A 19,889-nucleotide genomic window follows, 5' to 3' on the forward strand; every position below is an offset into this window, starting at 1 on the left:
TCTATAAAAAATATTCTCTTTCTATATTCTATTTTCTCTGACTTCTCTCTAACTTTTTTCTAGGGTTTTCCACACCAAAAGTTACTAAATCCCGCACATAAATAAAAAATTCTATCTCTATAAAAAAATACTCTCTCTCTCTATGCTCTATTTGTTAGAGTAGGTGACCAACAAGCCAACTTGTGGCTGTGGTCTTTCGTATTTATTATGGTAATAAACGAACCTTTATTCGTATTAATGATAAAACACCTTGGCATTCTATATCTTTGTCCCTTTGTCACAAGCATAGATATAGTCCTTACAGTTATTACAAGTACTAGTAATTGATCGTTAGGATCGTGAGATATTTACTTAAGTATTATAACTGTTAAACGTGTTCCTAGTCGAAGGGTTACGCCACCAATGAGGATATCGACCTTTCCCATTAGAAGACTAGCACTTAGTGTATGTGTACTGCATCTCATCAGTAAACGGTATTGTGATATCGGCATGCATAAGTGGGTGCTCGTAAGTTGACGAGTTCAATGAACACCCTCACCCTAGAAATCTCTAAGTGGTTCCCAATAATCGAGTAGAGATATCTATGGTATAGTTGTACACCATTAGTCCTTATGACCTAGACATCACCGTGACTTCACTAGAGGACCAGCTGTATCGTGACCTGTCTCTGAGTTCCACCGAGGACCATCCCAAGGGCCAGTGTTCGTGCAGTCCGAAATCTAGTGGGAGGTCTGTGCATTGTAGTCGGGGATTCGATCGCTAGAATATTCTTGGATGTCCGGTGTGTTCTGATAGTTTGTAATCATTCTAAGTCTCTGGCCAGAGCTGACTAAGTGATGATTAGAGGATTCGATTCTCTAAGTCATGCATGTGACGATTACAATACTTAGAACGATCGCACCGTCATTGAACATATAAAGAGGTCTCGATGAACCAATGCCTCTAGTTCAATCGGGACATATGAATCGAAGGGACCGTACTGTACGTTAACTATATCTGAAGGTTCTTGCAGGCACTTCATTTGTATCTAGGGAATCATGACGCGTAGTTGCGAGACGCCAATCTTGATTCGTTGGGTGATTAAGGTGAAACGAGTTTCATCTTAATCGTAACTCTAAGGGGACGAGTTTTGACCACAAAGGGTTGTGGGCCCACGGCTAGCTTACACCTGAACCATTGAGGGTCACACTGCTCGTGCACATGAGATATTTGAATAAACGGTCAAAGATAAAATGGTTTATCTTTGCATGATTGGAAGTCAATATGATTGGGTCCAACATTCGTAATTTGGAATTATGAATGAGAATAAGAAAAGGAAAAGAATAGGCAAATGTATTAGTGGACTTTCTAAATCGGGAAGTTTCCAAATTTAGAAAGTGCACTGAATTAGGGTTTCAACTTTTGGAAAGTTGGAAATCGAGAGTTGGCACTCGTAATGACGAGGACATTATAATGATTCCGAAAATGTAATCGTTTCAATTTTCCGATCATTGAATTGAGAGAGACGAGCAAGTAAAAGAACTAACGAACTTAAGCTGTTGGGTCCTGTCCAACTTAAGCCCGTTAGGGTTTTATGCAAGACATATAAATGCTTGATTTATAGGTCTTACACACACACAACTAAGAGAACACACATTCATAACCCTAGCCGCTGCCTCTCTCGATCAGCCACCCTCTCCCACGGCCACCACCACCGCGCCGTCGCCGGAAATTCGCCGGAATCGGCCACCCGTTGGCCGATCTCTTTCGGTATTCCTTTTCTTCTTTCTTTTCTTCCGTTATTCTGACTATTACGTGTCTAGTGCCACGTGTTTAGTAGATCGAAGTATACGAGGTGAAATCCAAGAGGAGGAAGATCGAAGAATCGAAGATGCGAGAAGGCAATTCCGAAAAACTGCTCTCGGATTTTCTGCGCTGCCCAGCGAGAAAATTCGCCATAAATCAACCGGTCATCCGATGGACGTGAAATTTTGACAGCAGCTTCACGACTCATAAATCTACCATAGTCCAGAAGGAATTGTTCATCCATTAAATAAGAATGGAGATACTGAAGTCGGAGCAAGGCTGTAATTTCAGATCAAGCAAACAGGTTGGATCAATAGGAGTGGGAAGAGCAGCTAGCCATCTTCTCTGCGCGTGAATCACATGCCCCGCCGTAGCTCGGATCATCGCCGTTGCTGCCCCGGATTGCACGGATTAGTTTCCGTGGCAATCTAGCTTTGCTTAGTGCGCCTACCTCACGCTTCAAGAGGTAATGTTTCGAATCTATTGTCATTCGATTCGGTTACGTTTAAATTAATATATGCATGTTCGTTTTAATAAGAAACTTGTATGATTTTATGTGACTACATAAAATTGGTTTTATTATTGCGAGCATGATTATTTGATTTAAACGCGAGCATGCTAATTGATTTAATTTCGATTAAGTAATTAAGCATGTATGTTGTTTTAATTTCGCTGGAAGCGCAAAGGTACGCAATGTATGTTGTTTTTAATTTCGCTGGAAGCCCAAAGGTACGCAATTAATTGATTTATATTCTCGGGCATGTGCTTATGTATTTTAAATTCGTTTAATTCGCATAAAATTTTTGTTTTCCGCTGCGTACGCGTGCCCGAAACCCAACACTATTTTCTCGACTTCCCTCTAATTTTTTTCTAAGATTTTCAAAATACTAAGAAGTCGTCAAAAGTCTTTTTTTGTTACGTAATAATCATCAAATAATGAGTTCAATACCTTCTAACGACAATACACTTCAATCGGATGTAATATTTTAATTTTTTTTCCAAAGAATCGTCAAACGCAGAGGGCTGACAACCTGGAAGACGAAACAGATAACGCGCACATGTTGGGCACGCAATACACTGTATTCGCGTCCAAGGTGGGCGCCGTCTTTGATGCGTCCGCTTCTACTTTAGACACGGTCTTTTTTTTCTTTTTCTTTTTTGTAAATTAGTTTTTGTTATATTTTATTTATTTTTCAAGATAATGGCGAAGTTAATTATTCTGAATATTTTTTAGGAGTACAGTTGTTTAATTGTAGAGACGATTTAATACAGTGTCTGAGAGACACAACTGAAAGTCATGGTATTAAGCTAAGTATAGGTCATACTTTTTGTGATAGAGTATAAGTCATGTGACTGGTTTGAGAAAAAACAGGTGAAACGAAAGAATAAAGATGCAGAAAGTACAATATATACTGGCACGAAAAAATGTAATTGTGGTTTCTAGCTGAAGGGGGCTCTATAAACAGAGGGTAAATGGAAACTCTCTATAGTTTACGGGAAGCATAATCATCCTCTGACTTCGAAGCATAGTCTTTTTAAACAACTCTCGCAGAAGCAAGTTACCGAAATATTTAAATATTTATTAAAATTTATTCAGTATTTATTAAATATTTATTAATTATTAAATAGTTATTAAACATGTTGTCAATATTTATTAAATTATTAATTATTTAATTCTAAAATATTTTTAACATTTATTCAGTATTAAAATTTATTAAAATTTTATTCATCATTAAATAATTATTAAAACACTTAAGAAATAATTGAATTGAAAAAAGAAAAAAAAACGTCGCTTCTAACCTAGCCATCCACTCCAAAAAGAAAATCCCACACATGCTGTTTAGCCATGGACGCCAATTTCATGGAAGGTCCATGGCAGGCTGTGTCTCTCTCTCACTCTATACCACCCTCTATAATAAATAAAGCAATAGAATTGACAAAAAAAAAAAATATTGCGCTGCTATTCCAGGCGCGTCTCCCACCCCCCAAAAAAACCCCATGTAGCTTAATTTGTAGAATAAATTTGAGATAGAATGATAACCTTGATCGTAGAATAAATTAGAGAAGATTTTCTTCAAGTTCGATTCTCGAATTATAATACTATTTTATTGATATTTTTTGTGCAAGCATTAGAGGAAAAGAAGAACTTGTCTGAAGGAGAGAAGAAAGACCGACACATTTGAATTTTAGAGAGAGAAGGAAATTTTATTATTTGCATGATTTAGTAATTTCTATGTGGGATTTAGCATTTCAGCAAACGATTACATACTTAGAGCATCTCCAATGCTAAACTCAAGAAAAAAACTATAAAAATCATAGGTGTGAAGTACCAAATGTAGAATTTTAAAAATTTCTCTATCATATTCCATAAGTTTGAGATTCTCTACTACAAAGTCTTCTCCAATACAATACTTAAAATTCAAAATATTTTCTTATGTGTAGTTTATTACTGGGTTTTAAATTGAAATTAAAATTATTAATTTATTAAAAATAAAAGAAAACTTATTCCGTAAAAAAGAGAACAAATTTTCATTCATATTTTCATTCTTGATTTAATACTAGTAGGGTTTATACAAATTTATTTCAAAAGAGGGAAATAAAAGTGTATAGGGTTTTTTTTATGAACATTCATTAGTTAAATATTTTAATGAATAAACATTTTTTTTCTTTTCGCTAAACTATGAACATATATATATAATATACAAATTAACTATTTCTATAGATCACGCGTACGTCGTACGGTTCATTTGTTTTATGTGAGGGGAATCACACGAATTTAATTGATTAATGTTTGTGAAATTTATTTTTAAAACAAATTAAGTAATTAATTTGTGTTTTTACCCGAAAGTCGAATCTTCAAAGAAACATATAACTCCCATAAAATATTGTAGAAGAAGGTGGAATAAATAAGAGTAGAGCTATGGTGAAATTCATTTATGGTTTGAAGATAATTTAATTATCTTAATTTTTTTAATAGAAAGTAAAAGAAAAATTGTATTAAATGATGAGTTGGCACTTTAGACATCCTCAAGATGACACTTCAATTTCATAGTGTCATCTTAAGAATCTCTAAAATCACGGGTGCCACATCATTTGGAGATTTTTCTTAGGGGCTATTAGTGAGAATTCCCTCTAACATTATTTTAATGAGGATGAGTGTAACATGATACGCGTTTTCCTCACGTATAAATTACCGCAAGTATACAGTATCGCATTTTGCAGAACAGTGGTTCCGGATATCGATCCACAGGGACCTTGTAGATTTACATGTTGAGTAGTGTAATTATATTATCGTTATATTATCTAGCCGATCGTAAATATTTGGAATTGTGAAATCCTAATTTATAAGCATGCAAGATCGTAAACATGCAAATATAGAATGTACGTAAATAAAGTAACGACAACTCAACGCGGGGGTGACTTCGATTTAAAGGGGACTTCTAGGGCCAAATCCACCTATGTATAACCAACAACGATCTACAAATTAGCTATCTAAAATCACATTCATATTCGTTAACCCAGACGCTAATGTACTCTAACCCCTGTCTCCAGTATAGTTAGAGTCTACCCACATGTTCGACGTCTCTGTTCAGAACCTGCTATTAAGAGAGCATTTAGGTCAAGTCCTTAAGGGCTCCCCGAAGTGCATCACGTCTCCGTTTCCACACTCCGAGCTATGTTTTCCTAACTTCAAACAAGAAATCCTCTCTCGAGTTCATTCCTATTTAATATCAATCTGAGAGTTGATCAAACAATCAGAAGCATTTAATACAGGAAAACATAAACGAAATCAAAACACGACAAATAGATAACAGAAATGACGATCGAAATCAATATATACAAGGCTTCATTACCCTAGAATAAAATGTTCTTAGTTCATAACTAACATAATGTCAAAAGAATGTACAAAGGAAATGAATAACAAAACATAAAGAAATTGCGTAAGAAAAACCCAAGTTGGAACCCCCGTTGATGATTCCCGCGAAGAACTATCGAAAACCGTAAAAAGTCGAAGAAGAAATGAAGTGTGACGGCTTGCTTCAATTTATAGTAAATTGCAAAGCTTCCTCAAGAAGCTTTGATTTTTAAAATATATGCCCTCGAAAATCGTGTAAGATCGCGATCCAGAAAAGTCAGATCGCAATCTGGCTTCTCGTAAAAACGTGAACCACCATCCCAGATCGCGATCCAGGAAGTGCGGATCGCGATCTGCCCCAAAATCTCGATGCTACTGGAATTTGTCACCAGATCGCGATCCAACTTTCCTGGATCGCGATCTGCGTCTGAAATTGCTTGCTACAGGAATTTGCATCCAGATCGCGATCCGAAGTTCCTGGATCGCGATCTGGGTCTTAATGACCACTTTCTCGGCTTGGAAAACCGGTTTCGCTTCCAAATGGCTTCGACTTGGCAAAAAATAGCTAACAAAACCTAAAAAAGGAAATAAAACAAGAAACGCAATAATATATACAAATAAAGCCGAAACTCGGACGAACGAAGACCAAAACACGAAGATTTGATAAGCAAAAATCGTGCAAAACGAACACTTATCATAACACCCCCCATTTTCGGTATTAATATTATATTTTACCACCTCTATGTGCAAATTTATTAAAATAAAATTTGGACTAATTCTTGCACGATTAATAGTTGCGTGAATTATGTAATTATGTGAATTGTGTGATTATGTGAATTATGTGCTTAGGAAATATTATGTTGAAATAAATATTTCTCGAATTTGTAAAATAAATTATTTCCATGAACTTAAATTTTATTCTTGAATGATGAATTTAAATAAGCATTTTATCATCTTTATGCATGCACTAAATTTTAGAAAATAATAATTTACTCATGCATTTTAGGATTATTAATTAGTGGAGAAAATTAGGAAATCCTTCCCTTATTTTCTTGAAATTCCCGTCCACTAACACACACACACACAAAAATTTAAAATGTGATGCATATAAATTAGGAGAAGACAAGCATTAGAAGGCTTGTACATTGAGCATTGAAAGAAATACCTAAGTCTAGATTTTTCTAATCATTAGCTAGAGCACACTTAACCACTCTCACACTCCAACGTTAGCAAGTCCAAGAGTCACTCTCATTCTTCCTCTCTTCCGTCATTTTTCGGCAGCTCCATCTCCCCACTATAGCCACCATTTTCTCAAGCTCAAGCCACCCAAGAACCACAACCGCTCCTCTTCCAAAATATTGCAAAATCACCCTCATAAAACATGTATTTCCCTTTCTTCTCCATAGGCTTCGAGCTCTCCAAATACTCTAATTTTTTTTTTTGAAAAAAACCCCAATAACCCGACCCGACCCGAATGCCCACCCCTAATTATATTCCGGTGCTTTTGCACATGTGTTAGTTTGCTTGAACCAAATTTGCAGAATGCAGGGGAAGGACAAGTCATGCTCCCTCCTTTCTTTTTTTCTAATTTTTTTTTTTTTTTTTTTGTGTTATTATAGGTTACAAAGAAGAATTTGGCTTTGGAATATCCTTTTTTCAGTATGTTTTCTGCTGTTAGTTTCAGTTGCAGCCATCCAAAAAAGTTGATGATGTTGAAGAAGATAGGCACGTTGCAGGCCAGTTGAAGAGAATGAACTTTGCAGTGATACAATTATACATAGTCAGATATAAGATTTCGAGTTTTGTATTCTAACGTATAGTAATGTTGATGTGTTTTTTAGTTGAAAGAATTGATACATGTGATTGTTTTGATTTATATTGTAGTACTGTTTGATTTGTAATTGCAAAATTCAAATTTTGATTTTCTCTATGGATGTGGATTGAGTTTTTTTTTAACATAATAGGTGATATTTGTTTTTTATATAATTGGGTATACATTATTCTATAAGACTGTATACTTGAGAATATATTATTTTGAATTGAAATGTAAAAAACGGTAATATAAAGAAAGAATGTGGTTATAGTTGAGGATAGTCAAATATAATCATATTCAACTATAATCATATTCGATGTAGTAAATTTATCGAGAAAAAAGATGCAAAAAAAAAAATTAATTAATCCTTTTAAAGAAAAAGAATTATTAAAAGAATAATAAATTAATAAAAAATGTGAAAATGATAAATTTAGTTCAAATAATGATATATGTTTATTTATGAAAGGGGTGAGTATTTTCATTACAAAATATTTTGGGGGTCTCACCAATGATGAATTTTAGGGTTGAACTTAGTTTTATTTATTAGCGGTGTGAGAGCTTATTGCTAGAGGCCCCATTTAAAAAATACTAGAGAGATGTCTCACTAATAGCCCCGAAAGATCAAAGGCTTAAACTAAGATCGTGAAATAGAAAATCAAATGATAAAATTATTATTTTAATGCTCAAAACCCAAAAACTTCACTCCTATAACCACTCAATATATATTTATAAAATGACATATAAAAATAAAGATATAATTATTTTACTTAGAAATCATTTGATAACTATTATTTGAGCAAATGTATTTAAAAATGTATCAAAATAACATATCAAGTATTAAATGAATATTTAATAACTCATTTTGATACTTGTGCATTGGAATTATTCTAACAAAAAAATTTAATAATGAATATTAGTCGATTCTTTTATTTATAAATATTTTAAGGTTATTCAGTTCTTATAAATAAAAGATTATATCGATATTGAGTTGATTGAACGTGCTTTCTATGATATTTTGGTTATTTGTTGTATGTGTTTGCACACGCTTGAACCTATTACTTAAAGCTCAACAAGCGGCTTTTATTTGAAGTTAATTATTTTGTACAAAAAAAATAATAGAAAATATGTACAAAAATCTTTGCCCGTTGGACTACATGTCGATTTATATATTGTTTCATTTTTGCCGGAACTCAATTATTTGTTGCGCTGAAACTGAAATTACCATTTTCGTCTAAAATCTTGACAAACTCTACTTATTTTTTTCTCTTATTTTTGTAAGGAACATAATAACTTTACTTATGAGAATTACATCAAGTTTGAAAGGACAAACCATCAATCACTTAAATGTCCATTAAACTTTTATGGGGTAAAGTGCAAGTTATGGATAAAGTTCAGTGAAAATGTTATTCATGCTCCTTTTTAAAATTAGATTTAGCGAATTTTACTATTTGACATGCTTATTGTGTCTCCAATGGGTCCATTAATTATCTATATATATTTGGTCAACAACTAAGGGTCCAAAAACTTAAAGAAGTTTATATAACGACCAATCTCAATAATGTAAGGATTTGACTCCATTATATTAAATAAAACTTAATTAGGGTTATATTGAGTTACATTGACTCAATAAAGTTAAATCTCTTGAGTTATATTAAGTTTCTGCTTTATACCACTCCCTTCGTTCAACATATGACTTGAGGGTCAGACGAGTTTAATCGGATCAAACCCCCTCTTAGTTCATGTGCTTTAATTTTGTAGTTTATGACTCAGTGTACATCCCTACGTGGCTGAATCAACTACCCGCATGCAGTAACCTACCCCAGCATTCTCGTCTAATCTCCATCTAATATATCCAAGGTAAGTGATACATTTTGACGCCGTTTGTGGGAGTGCAAATCAGATCACGAGGCAAACAAGGTGATCAGGACAATAAACAACAATCCTCTTCCACCGGTGAACAACAACCCTCCCGTTGGCAAACAACAATCCTGCTTCGCAAGCAAACAACAACGTTCCTCCATCACCATAGAACGATAATAGGCTAGACCTTTTGTGTATCGCCAAAATGATTGAAAAAGTCCTACGGCTAAAGAAGTGTCTACTCGCGCCGCCTTAAATGCAGCCACTCGGGCTGCCGCAAAGATACATCGCCATATGTGTCCAGACCGATCCGTCTAACCCTTCCCAAGAGAGGAGTCATGCCCGAGGAAATCAGAACTCGCACTCCACCATCGATCCTAAAACTAAGATGATCCACAGGCAAACCACGAGACCCCCTACCTCCTCAACAAAGAGGCGAAAGATCCCGTGGCTCAACCAGATCACACGATTCGACAACCCAATGTCACCCACCAAGCCTTGACTACCGCGGTCGGCTTCAACACTTAACCTCTCAGCATCGTCGGCGAGACCTCCATACATCGTGTCACCAACAATGCACCTCCGAAACCCGCCAGTGGCGCCACCCAAACCTAGATGGCCTACATCATTGGCCAAATCATCGCCCCTCATCATGTTGCGATGTGTCTCGTCACCACACACCCAATTGACCTCATTAACCACCAATAGCCCCCATTCATCGCCTCCACCGACGCTAACACCCCCAACCGCGTTGCAAGCCACATCAAATCCTAGATTTGTGACGTTGGCCCATCTTATCGCCTCACAACCGGCAACGTTACCACCACACCCCTTCACCACACCAACCGCTCCGCCAGCAAGATCTACACCATCCAATCGCACCCCTTCCCCACTAACGCTTCTATCTATGCTAGACACTGCATTAACGCGCCGCCACCACTCCCACCATGACCCGCTACAACGCCGCCAAGAACCAACGAGCCCCCACTCCCAAATGTGCACCCTCCCTTTTCTTCAAAATAATTCTAGTGGTGGTGGTGGTGGTGGTAGTAGTAGTAGTAGTAATAGTAGTAATGATAATAGTAATTACAATAAATCACAAAATCCATGTATATAATTGTAAGTATTGTTCTAACAATAAAGTAGTATTAGTTGATGATGGGTCATTTTACACAACAATAGAAGTTTGAAACAAAATTCAAATATTATAAATTTTGAGTGTTTTTTACAACATAAATGCATCATTAATGATGGTTCAATTTTTCACTAACAAAGGTTTAAGATCATTCCATATTTGTAAAATTTTGTGATTCTTTTTGGTTTATTTTGCTCCAAATAAGCTTCAACAACGTTAATAGTGTGAAATTTTAAACAAATAATATAAGTAAAAAAGATTTCGCTTTCAAGCATAATAAATTGTGAAATACTTCTAAAATTTCAAGCAAATTGGATAGATGGGATATACAAAGTCATGTTTGAGATGAAATTTCATTAAATTAGTTAGTGAGAGAAATTTTCTCATGAAAAAGCCCGTTGTTTTGTTATTGCATGCAACCTAGCACTTTGTTGACTTGTACTAGTTCTTCGAGTATTTCCGCACATACTCCTGCAAAGAAATGTTAACATATTTAAGTTAGTTTACTTACATTCAGAATATCGAATACGTAAAAAGGAATAATTTGCACAAACCTCAATGAGTTTAGTGAGCTTAGAACGTGAAGATTTGATATATAGGTTGATATTTTTTTCTGTAGGGAAATTTTTATTTCCAAAACTTTTAATGACTTTTTCAGCCGATTTCTTCGCTATTACTTTGTATAAATCTCTGTCGATCTTCTTTTCTTTCCAATATGGGGTAATAAGTGTTTTCAAATGGTCCACGAGAATAGCCTTGAACGCGTTCAAGGCTTTAACACGATTACTTGGTTCTCCAACATTTATTAGAGGACATTCAACTTCAGTATGTTTTGTACCCTCTTTCAGTCCTTTCCCTTGTCCATTTATATAAACTGGACTGTATCCACTATCACTGCATATCAAAAGTATTTAATCATTGTAAAATTACAAATAAAATAATGTCAATTAATATCAATAGTATATTGATGAATATTATTTATATCGTTCACAAATTTAAAAAAAAATGAAGTACAATATGTATTTAATGAGATCTAAATAATAAACATCAGAAAAAGACAGTAAATGAACCTGTCCAGATGCATCATGTCACCATGACCAGAGGACCCATAACACTCCAATTTCCAATTATTCATGCCGGGTGACATTGGTGATATCTCAATAGATTTTAAGCTGTGTGCTCCATATCTGTCCATTTCTTCTGCATGTCGTATAAAAGAAAAAAATAATATAAACCAAGAGAACACCAACATACGTTGTGCATTATTTATTGGCGTCAATCAACAACCATCTCACTAAAGAAGTATACTACTCTTAAGAAGAAAAAAAAAAGTACCATTAGATCTTATTCGAAAAAATAAGACCATAAATTTCATAAACTTCTTATTTAACATATCAAACCTTCATACAAGTTTCTAATTTGGATAAGATCTTCAAAAGACAAAATAATTATCAGATTTTGTAAGGGTCACTTTTAATGTTCAATAAAGTTCCTATTATTAATAATGAGGCCGGTGATTTATAATTTTTTTTCAAATAATCCAATGTACTAACCACTTAAGAAACTATATGTTATTTATGTTATTGGAGGAATCAATCATCAATTGTTGTATAATTCTAAGGAATTACATATTATAGTAGCCCTTACACACGAGCGAATCTAAAAAGAGGTTTACTATTCAAGATGAGTGGTTATATAATATTATCACCTTATATAGGTAATATTTATACTAGGGAATAAATGACGAATATATGCATATAATTTAAAAGAACAAAATTATAATATTTAATACTAAAGCTAGAATCTCAAAAGAACATGCAAATGACAAAGTATTTTGCAAATCTCATCAACAACCAATTTAGGGACATGATATTTCCACGCCTAATGTAAGTTCATACCTCATAAACAATAACCATCTCATAAACAATAACTACATGCTATCATACCTGTTCAATGAGCTAAGTATCAACCTCTTTATCTTTTTCAACACGAATCTTCTGTGAATTAAAGAAATTAATTTGATTTGTTACTGTACATAATGAGAATGTAAATAGTGAATATTTGGATTAAAAGTTGTAATGGATATATTAACACAAATGCATATTCAAATGTAGATATAGTTACTGCTAATGTTTTCTTGTAAGTAACAACAACTCATGCATGCATATTTGTAAGGAAGACATAAGATCTCTATTCGCAAATATTGTCATTTTCATGTCTAGTGACCATGTAAATATAAGATAAAAACAATAACACAATAATGAGAGAATCATAAATTCCTGTATCGAGTTAAAGAGATAATTAGATGTGAAAAATATAATAATATGTATCAACTTTATAATTAAACACTTAAGATTGTTCATTATATTGGAGACGAAATAATCACTAGTGGATTTAGTATATACAACAAGATCCTATGTTGTTTTTTCTCACCATAATCATGTATACATAATAACTAATTGAATTTTCACACTTGGGGCTACATAATATTTGATAATTTCATTATCACGTGTACATGTGCCCAACTCCCTTAGCAATCATATAGAAACTTCAAAATTGGTACAAACATAGAACATATGTATCATCGTATAATATAAAAGGAGAACGAAATTTTAAATCCTTCTCCAAACCTTTTTTTTTTTTTGTATTATCTTGTCATGTTGAACGCATATATGGTTAATATAATTTTATTTTGTGAGTATACATCATCTAATGACCACACAATCATGAGGAATACATTTATATCCTTCTAGTAGGAATTGAAATTATTTTATGATCTTAAATCTTGGTTAATTCCCACATTTTATGTTGAATTTGACTATCAATATTGAACTCAATTAGACTTCTACTTTTCAATTTGGTGTAACATTCCTGACACTCCTAAAACTAAACCAAACTAAATGTGAATCACAATCTAATTTTCACATTTTAATTAATCCATATTTTAAAAATATAAAACCCAACTCCCTAATTTTTTTTTTAACTTGCCCATATAATTTTAATCCCTCACATCTCTCTCTCTCTCTCTCTCTCTCTCTCTCTCTCTCTCTCTCTCTCTCTCTCTCTCTCTCTCTCTCTCTCTCTCTCTAACGTTGGATTCCTTTCTTCGTCCTCTTTTGTTTACTGTTTTTTTAAACATACATACAGTCATGGAGTTCTAATTTTTTTCGTGTGCATCCGTATTTCACATTTTTCACCATAGTTGGAATTTGTTCGACGTTTGATGATTAATGACGGTTCTGTTACACGAACAGAGGACATGGGTGTTCTTATGATTGTGTTTGGCCTTGGAGACTGTGGTATGAGGTTAGAACGGAGGTTGGAAGTGGCTGCATCAACGTAGGACTCTTTGATGGTGCTATAGTTTGGTGGCCGGCTAGGGGTTGGTGGGCGAATAAGTTTAGGTAGATAGGGTTTCGCGGTTGTTGCTAGTTGGCAATACCAACCATGGTGAAGAACAAGAAAAATTATGTTGTTAGATTAGTTTTTTAGATGACTAGCTACAAGTGTCTATAGTTGACTACAAGTGACTATAGAGATTACGGACAAAATGCAGTCAACTTTATATACAAAATTATTATAGATTTAGATGACTACAAGTGTCTTAGCAAGTCCAGAAATGGGTTACATTGTGGGCTGGAAGTAGGATTTTGGGTGGTCTAAATAATAAAAAACAGGTGGACTACATTAAAATATAGGTATATTATATTAGAATTTGTTTTAATTGAGGTTGGGTTTGAGTCTACCCCTAGTATGATTTACATCTCTCGTATAATATGTAAGCTATTATAAGAGAGTGTAAGTTTACCCAATACACTATATAGTTGGGCAAAAAAAAAATGAAAGCTTATTTTGTTACGTATTATTACACTCCAATAATATATTCACATAAACACAACAACTTTCAGATATAAGGGCTTGTTTCCAATATTTTCTTAACGGCTAAATATCATACACCCCTCCTAGGACAACAAATTCAATTAGTTGGCTTCAAAGGGAATTTCAACTTAAATTGACCATATCGTAGCAATATCTCCACAATCTAATAACTTATTATATATATTAAATATAATCTCCTTAGGTCAAATATAAACTAAATCATCTTTATATTTTTTTAATGTTGTTAATGTGTGGAAAAGTTTACTACTAGAACCATATTTTATCAATTTTGAACAAATTAAAAATTAAAGTGTTATACCATTTCATGGGTAAAATCATTTTACTAAACATTTCAAAACATTCACATGGAGGTTTTGCTGAGATTTTTAAATTTGTACCAACATTGACCATCAAATCAAATAATAATGTTTCGCATGTAATAATTAATAATTCATAAAAAAAATAAAATTTAAAATATTGTTTTTTTATAAATGCATTCAATCGCATTATACTTTTAAGTTATAAATCAGATATATTAATTTATCATTGATACCGAGTCGCACCAACTCACTTTCTATAAAGTAAATATAAAATCACATACTGGTTGAAAAAAAATGAACTTGAATCATTCCAGTGCCATCAAAAAGTGATTCCTAACAAAAAAGTAGCATCATACCTTCGTATCTCACAACTTTTCAATGTACATAGAAAAAACAATTGCATAAAAATAAACAAGAAAATCTTTTTAAGAGCATGTAATTGGAGTAACATTTAAACAACACACTAAGAACTCCAATAAAATTATAAATAAATAAAATCCCTAAATCCAATCAAGAGATTACAAGGCACACAGAAAAGGAAAAACAAAAAGATAAATGAAATAAATGTTAATTTATCAAGAGATATAGAGAGATAGAAAAATTACACGGATCGGAGAGAAGCAATCACACTAGACGGAGAGAAGGAACCACACAGAGGAAAACGATTCGCCAATTCGCTTTGGTGAACACGCCGGTGTATTTATGTGTTTTATACAAATATTTATGAAATGGGGAGAAACGGAGATGGACTGTGAAGGTATGTGACAGATAAGGATTATTTGTCTTTGTTTTTTCCCTATGAATAGACGACTTAAATAGGCATATGATAATTTTATTTATTTTTTATTTAGTATTTAATTTTGGGCAAATTGCAAAACATTCCATTCGTTGTTTATAATATTTCAAAAATCTTATGTATAAATTATAATAATTCAATTTTAGTCTCTTTAAATGTACAAATAATTTAATTAAATATGCAATACTCATTCAGAGTAAATAGTTAATATTTTATTTGATTATAAATAACTAAATCATATTTCTCATTTTTATTATTTTTTTGGATTTACTACACTTTTATATCGATTTAGTTTTTAAGATTTAAATTAATTAATTAACTAAATAGGAAAAATTATAGTTTTGGTCCCTATATAATACACATTTTTTTGATTTTGGTCCTTAAATTTGTTTTGCCATGAAATTTTATCGTCTTGGCCTGCAATTTTGTTGTCTTCGATCGTAATATTACTGTCCCATGCAATAATATTACTATTTGGGACAGTAATATTAGTAAAATTACTGTTTGGGACAGTAATATTTGTAATTGTTTTGATATTCAATATTATTGTCTATCTGTCTCAGACAGTTAAATTATTGTTTCCGACAATTAAATTAATGTTGGAGACAGTAATTTAGCAGCCAAGACATATTAATTAAAATATTTTTTTTAAGAAAAAAATTCAAAAAAAAAAAGTCAACGCCGAAGACCGGCAGTTGACTGACCGGAAAAAAAATTCACAAAAAAAAGTTTTCAAAAAAAAAAAAAATCAACGTCAGAATCTTGCCGGAAAATAAATTATTTTCTGAAGAAAAAAAAAAGATTATTTGTTCAAAAAATTATTAAAATGGAGGTTAATGTGATATATTTCTTTAAATTCGGAGTCAATGTATAATATTGAGGAAGTTAGAGTATAAAGGATGAAATTGAAAAAAATACATTATGGAAGATATTTTAGACAAAAGACATGGGGATGGATTTATTTGGAAGACTTTTTTCTGTTTCGCCGATATGCAATTACCGCCCTTCTCATATCCCTCTTTGTTATAATAAATAATTAATATTTTAGTTTTAAATTTTAATCCCTATATTTTCTTCTTTGCTTCTTATTTTTTAAAAGAAGAAAGGGAAACATTACCAGGCGTACGATGCCAAACTTGAAGGAAGGGTTAATCATGTGACTTAGCAATAGCATTAGCTAGCTTGTGACTTAGCAATAATATACTATTGCTAAGTCATGTGACCAATGTTATCAGAACCGGACCGGCTATAGAACCGGACGACAATTTGGGTCATGGGTTTTTATGGTCGAACCGGCAACCGGGTTTTTGTTTTTTCCTAATATGTCATTATTTTATTAATTTTAATATTTTAAAAATATTATTTTCTTTATATTTTTAATCTCCCACTTATTATTTTCACTTTTATCTATTTCACCTCACTTTTTACTATATTTTACTACTTATACTCTATATTTTTCCATTATTTGTACTTCAAATCTGGCAATCGGCCACCACCCATGATCATATCCGACAATCTTTAGATCACTCATGACTAAATCCGGCCACCCACTACTAAGTTTGTGAAGGTTCGCTCGAATCTAGCCATAAATAACCAACTCAGCGGTGATTCGAGACGTTTTGGCCGAAAACCGGGTTCCTTGACTGACTCGTCGGTTCTCGGGTTTTACCCGGTCGAACCGGATTTTGGTCATTTGACCCCGGTTTTCGATATTTCCGGTTTTAGATGTCAGACCGGACCGTTTTTTCGCCGGGTCACGGTCGAACCGGTCCGACCGGCCGGTTCGGTCCGGTTCTAATAACATTGCATGTGACTTCGCAATAGCATTAGCTAGCTTGTTCCCAACCCCTTCAATAAAAACAAATGAAAGTAAATCTAAATTACGAGCTCGAGTTAAACATCCCACAATGATAGCGCCAAACGGAGTCGATGAAGTGTCTCAGCCTTATAGAGCTTCGACAATTTGTAAGCGGTCACATTCCACAATAATTGATCGCCAGTCCGATTCTCTAGCTTTCTTCATAGCTTTTAGAGCCGCCGAATTTCGGTTTAGGCCGACTCGAAAACTTCTCCACACACCACCAAATACAATTTCCCATCCAATCCCGAGCAATCATTGAAGTACTATAGAAATCTTTGTCCACCGGAAAAGTTGCATCTATGTTTATCTTAATAGTACCTTGGCCAGGTGGTAACCAGCTTAATGGGTGTTGGGACTTTGGTTCACTCGCTGCTTCGTTATTGTTTCATGGTAAAGTGCTAAATACATTGTGCTTCAGGTAAGGAAATCACCCGTCGACGGTCGATCCATTGTCTTCTCCATGCATGTCTCGGTTCCATGCGTTCCAAGCTTTCCACATGAGCACCGCCGCTAGCCAAAGTTGTTCCTTTTGGAGATTTTGATCGAGAGCTTCAACCAAGTCACAAAGTTGAGAGCAGGCCCCATGCTAACTCCATCAAACGGGAGCTGCTTCCACACTACGTCCATTCCTCGGCACTCAGTAGATACGTGCAAGATATTTTCAACGTTCTCACAGAGAAGACACGACGGAGAGGTAGACACTTTTCGTTTGTAAAGCTCTGATGCAGTCGGAAGAGAATTAAGGGTTGCTCTCCAGATGAATATGCGAATTTTCGGAAGAATATTCATTTTCCAAATTATCATCCATAGAACAGACTCTCCTCCACTTGAAGCTTGACCCACTCGATCATGATTCCCACCCACTTCCTCAAAACGCGAAAAAATGAGGCGGTAGCATGAGTTGATCGAAAATATCTCGTGCGGGGTAAAATGCCATGTCACTTTATCATTCGCCTGGTTACCTCCTATCGGCACCGATAGGATTCTATGCCTGTCAATTGGCCAAAAAATGGAGTTAATAAGGGGAATATTCCAATTATGTGAGACTGGTTCAATAATATCCGCCACCGTGTCGCGAAACAAAGTGTGAAACGATCATTTGGTTATTACTCGAAGACAATTATCATCCACGAACCACTGATCCGCCCAAGGTGAAGCGGACTTACCGTCCCCAATCCTCATCCTGGTATCTATTTTAAGGCAATTGCGAGCAGCTAAGATACTTCGCCACGTTAGCGAGGGTCGGGAACCAATGCCTGCTGTGAATGAATCAGAATTTGGAAAATATTTCGCCTTGAGAACTCTCACTAGGCCAAAATGCATTTCAGGCGACTTTTTATGGCGACGAAAAAATATTTGTCACACGATTTGCGACTATTTTATACAAAATCGTTGCAAATAATTGGAAATTATAAATTTATAGAAATTATTGCGACGATAAATAATTTCATAGTAAAATATTGCCGCACAATTAATTGCTAATATTTCCCTCCAATAGTTGCGACAAAAATGTTTTTATCGTCGCAAACTTGTGTCAATAATATACTAATATGTCGCAATGGAAAATAAAAATTAAATTTTTTTTACCAAATATATATTGCGACGTTTATATTGAAAACGTCGCAAGTAGAATGGACATTTTGCGACGTTATATGCGACATTTTAATTTTAAGTCGCAAAATTAAGACGTTTGTATTTTAACTACATAACTTGTGCTCCGAGTCTGTGCGATTTTCATTCCTCTTATAAATGCCTCATATTCTGCTTCGTTGCTCGAAATCCAATGTAACTTAATCGTAAATTTCAAGTTCGAATCCAATAAGGTCTATTATGAAAATACCGGCACCACACCCCGTTGTGGTGGAAGATCCATCAACATAGAGCTTCCATTCTTTTTCTATTGATACCCGCATAGTCTATTTTATAAAGCTGACCAATGCTGGTTCTTTAATCGAGGTGCGAGGTTGGTACTTACCTAGTATTGTCCCACTTCGACAGCCGGTCGTATGCTTCTTCATGATGCTTCAGGCTGATCTAATACCTGGCGTAGGGGTACGTAAACTCGTTTGTATGCAATTTTATCTACTTCGGACTTCGGAGTATCGTGACTCTATCTTACTAAGGATTTTGCTCACATAGTAGATTGGGAGTTGTTTCCCTTGGGTTTCTTTAAAAGGTACTGAACTAATGGCTTACTCCCCTACAGATAGATAAAAGAATAATGTCACTCCTTATTCTGGGGTTGCCAATATGGATAATTCCGCTAAGGTGACCTTCAGTGCTTAGAAGGCGTTTTGGCATTCAGCAGTCCACTTGAATCGGGCTCCTTTTCTAAGACGTTGAAGAAAGAGTAGTTTTTATCTGCCATACGCGATATAAAACGAGTCCAATCGACCACTTTTCCTGCCAGGGATTGGACCACTATGATAGACCCAGATGGGGCCATGCCCAACACCGCTTTTACCTTATCCCAATTTACTTCGATTCTTTTTTGCATGACGATGTACTCGAGGAATTTACCAGCACATACCCCGAAAGCATATTTCTCATGATTCAATTTTATAACGAAGCGACACTTAGTGTA

General features: G+C 34.4%; 1 protein-coding gene across 2 annotated transcripts; it reads right to left on the bottom strand.

Moving 5' to 3' along the window:
• Positions 1-10,713: 10,713 nt before the first annotated feature.
• LOC148768439 (zinc finger CCCH domain-containing protein 38-like) lies at positions 10,714-15,429 on the bottom strand. 2 transcript variants are annotated; one of them, XM_088821853.1, is made up of 5 exons: positions 15,254-15,429; positions 12,396-12,446; positions 11,520-11,649; positions 11,004-11,343; positions 10,714-10,920 (listed from the first exon to the last, which is right to left on the bottom strand). In XM_088821853.1, the coding sequence occupies exons 3-5, from the start codon at positions 11,642-11,644 to the stop codon at positions 10,891-10,893; spliced, it is 495 nt and encodes a 164-aa protein (XP_088677979.1). In that variant the 5' UTR covers positions 11,645-11,649; positions 12,396-12,446; positions 15,254-15,429; the 3' UTR covers positions 10,714-10,890. The 2 variants fall into 2 exon arrangements, with proteins under 2 accessions (XP_088677979.1, XP_088677980.1); XM_088821854.1 differs by lacking the exon at positions 12,396-12,446.
• Between the last annotated feature and the right edge of the window lie 4,460 nt (positions 15,430-19,889).

Source organism: Erythranthe guttata, chromosome 8 (genome assembly GCF_056151865.1).
Source record: "Erythranthe guttata isolate IM_541 chromosome 8, IM_541, whole genome shotgun sequence".
In the NCBI taxonomy this organism is placed as follows: Eukaryota; Viridiplantae; Streptophyta; class Magnoliopsida; order Lamiales; family Phrymaceae; genus Erythranthe; species Erythranthe guttata.

Bases quoted from the DNA above. Each gene is read 5' to 3' on its own strand.
- LOC148768439 (XM_088821854.1), bottom strand. From the start codon at position 11,644: ATGGACAGATATGGAGCACACAGCTTAAAATCTATTGAGATATCACCA. The intron at 11,344-11,519 runs GTTCATTTACTG...TTTGATATGCAG, and splicing joins GACATGATGCATCTGGACAG to TGATAGTGGATACAGTCCAG. The intron at 10,921-11,003 runs GTTTGTGCAAAT...ATTTCTTTGCAG, and splicing joins AGCTCACTAAACTCATTGAG to GAGTATGTGCGGAAATACTC.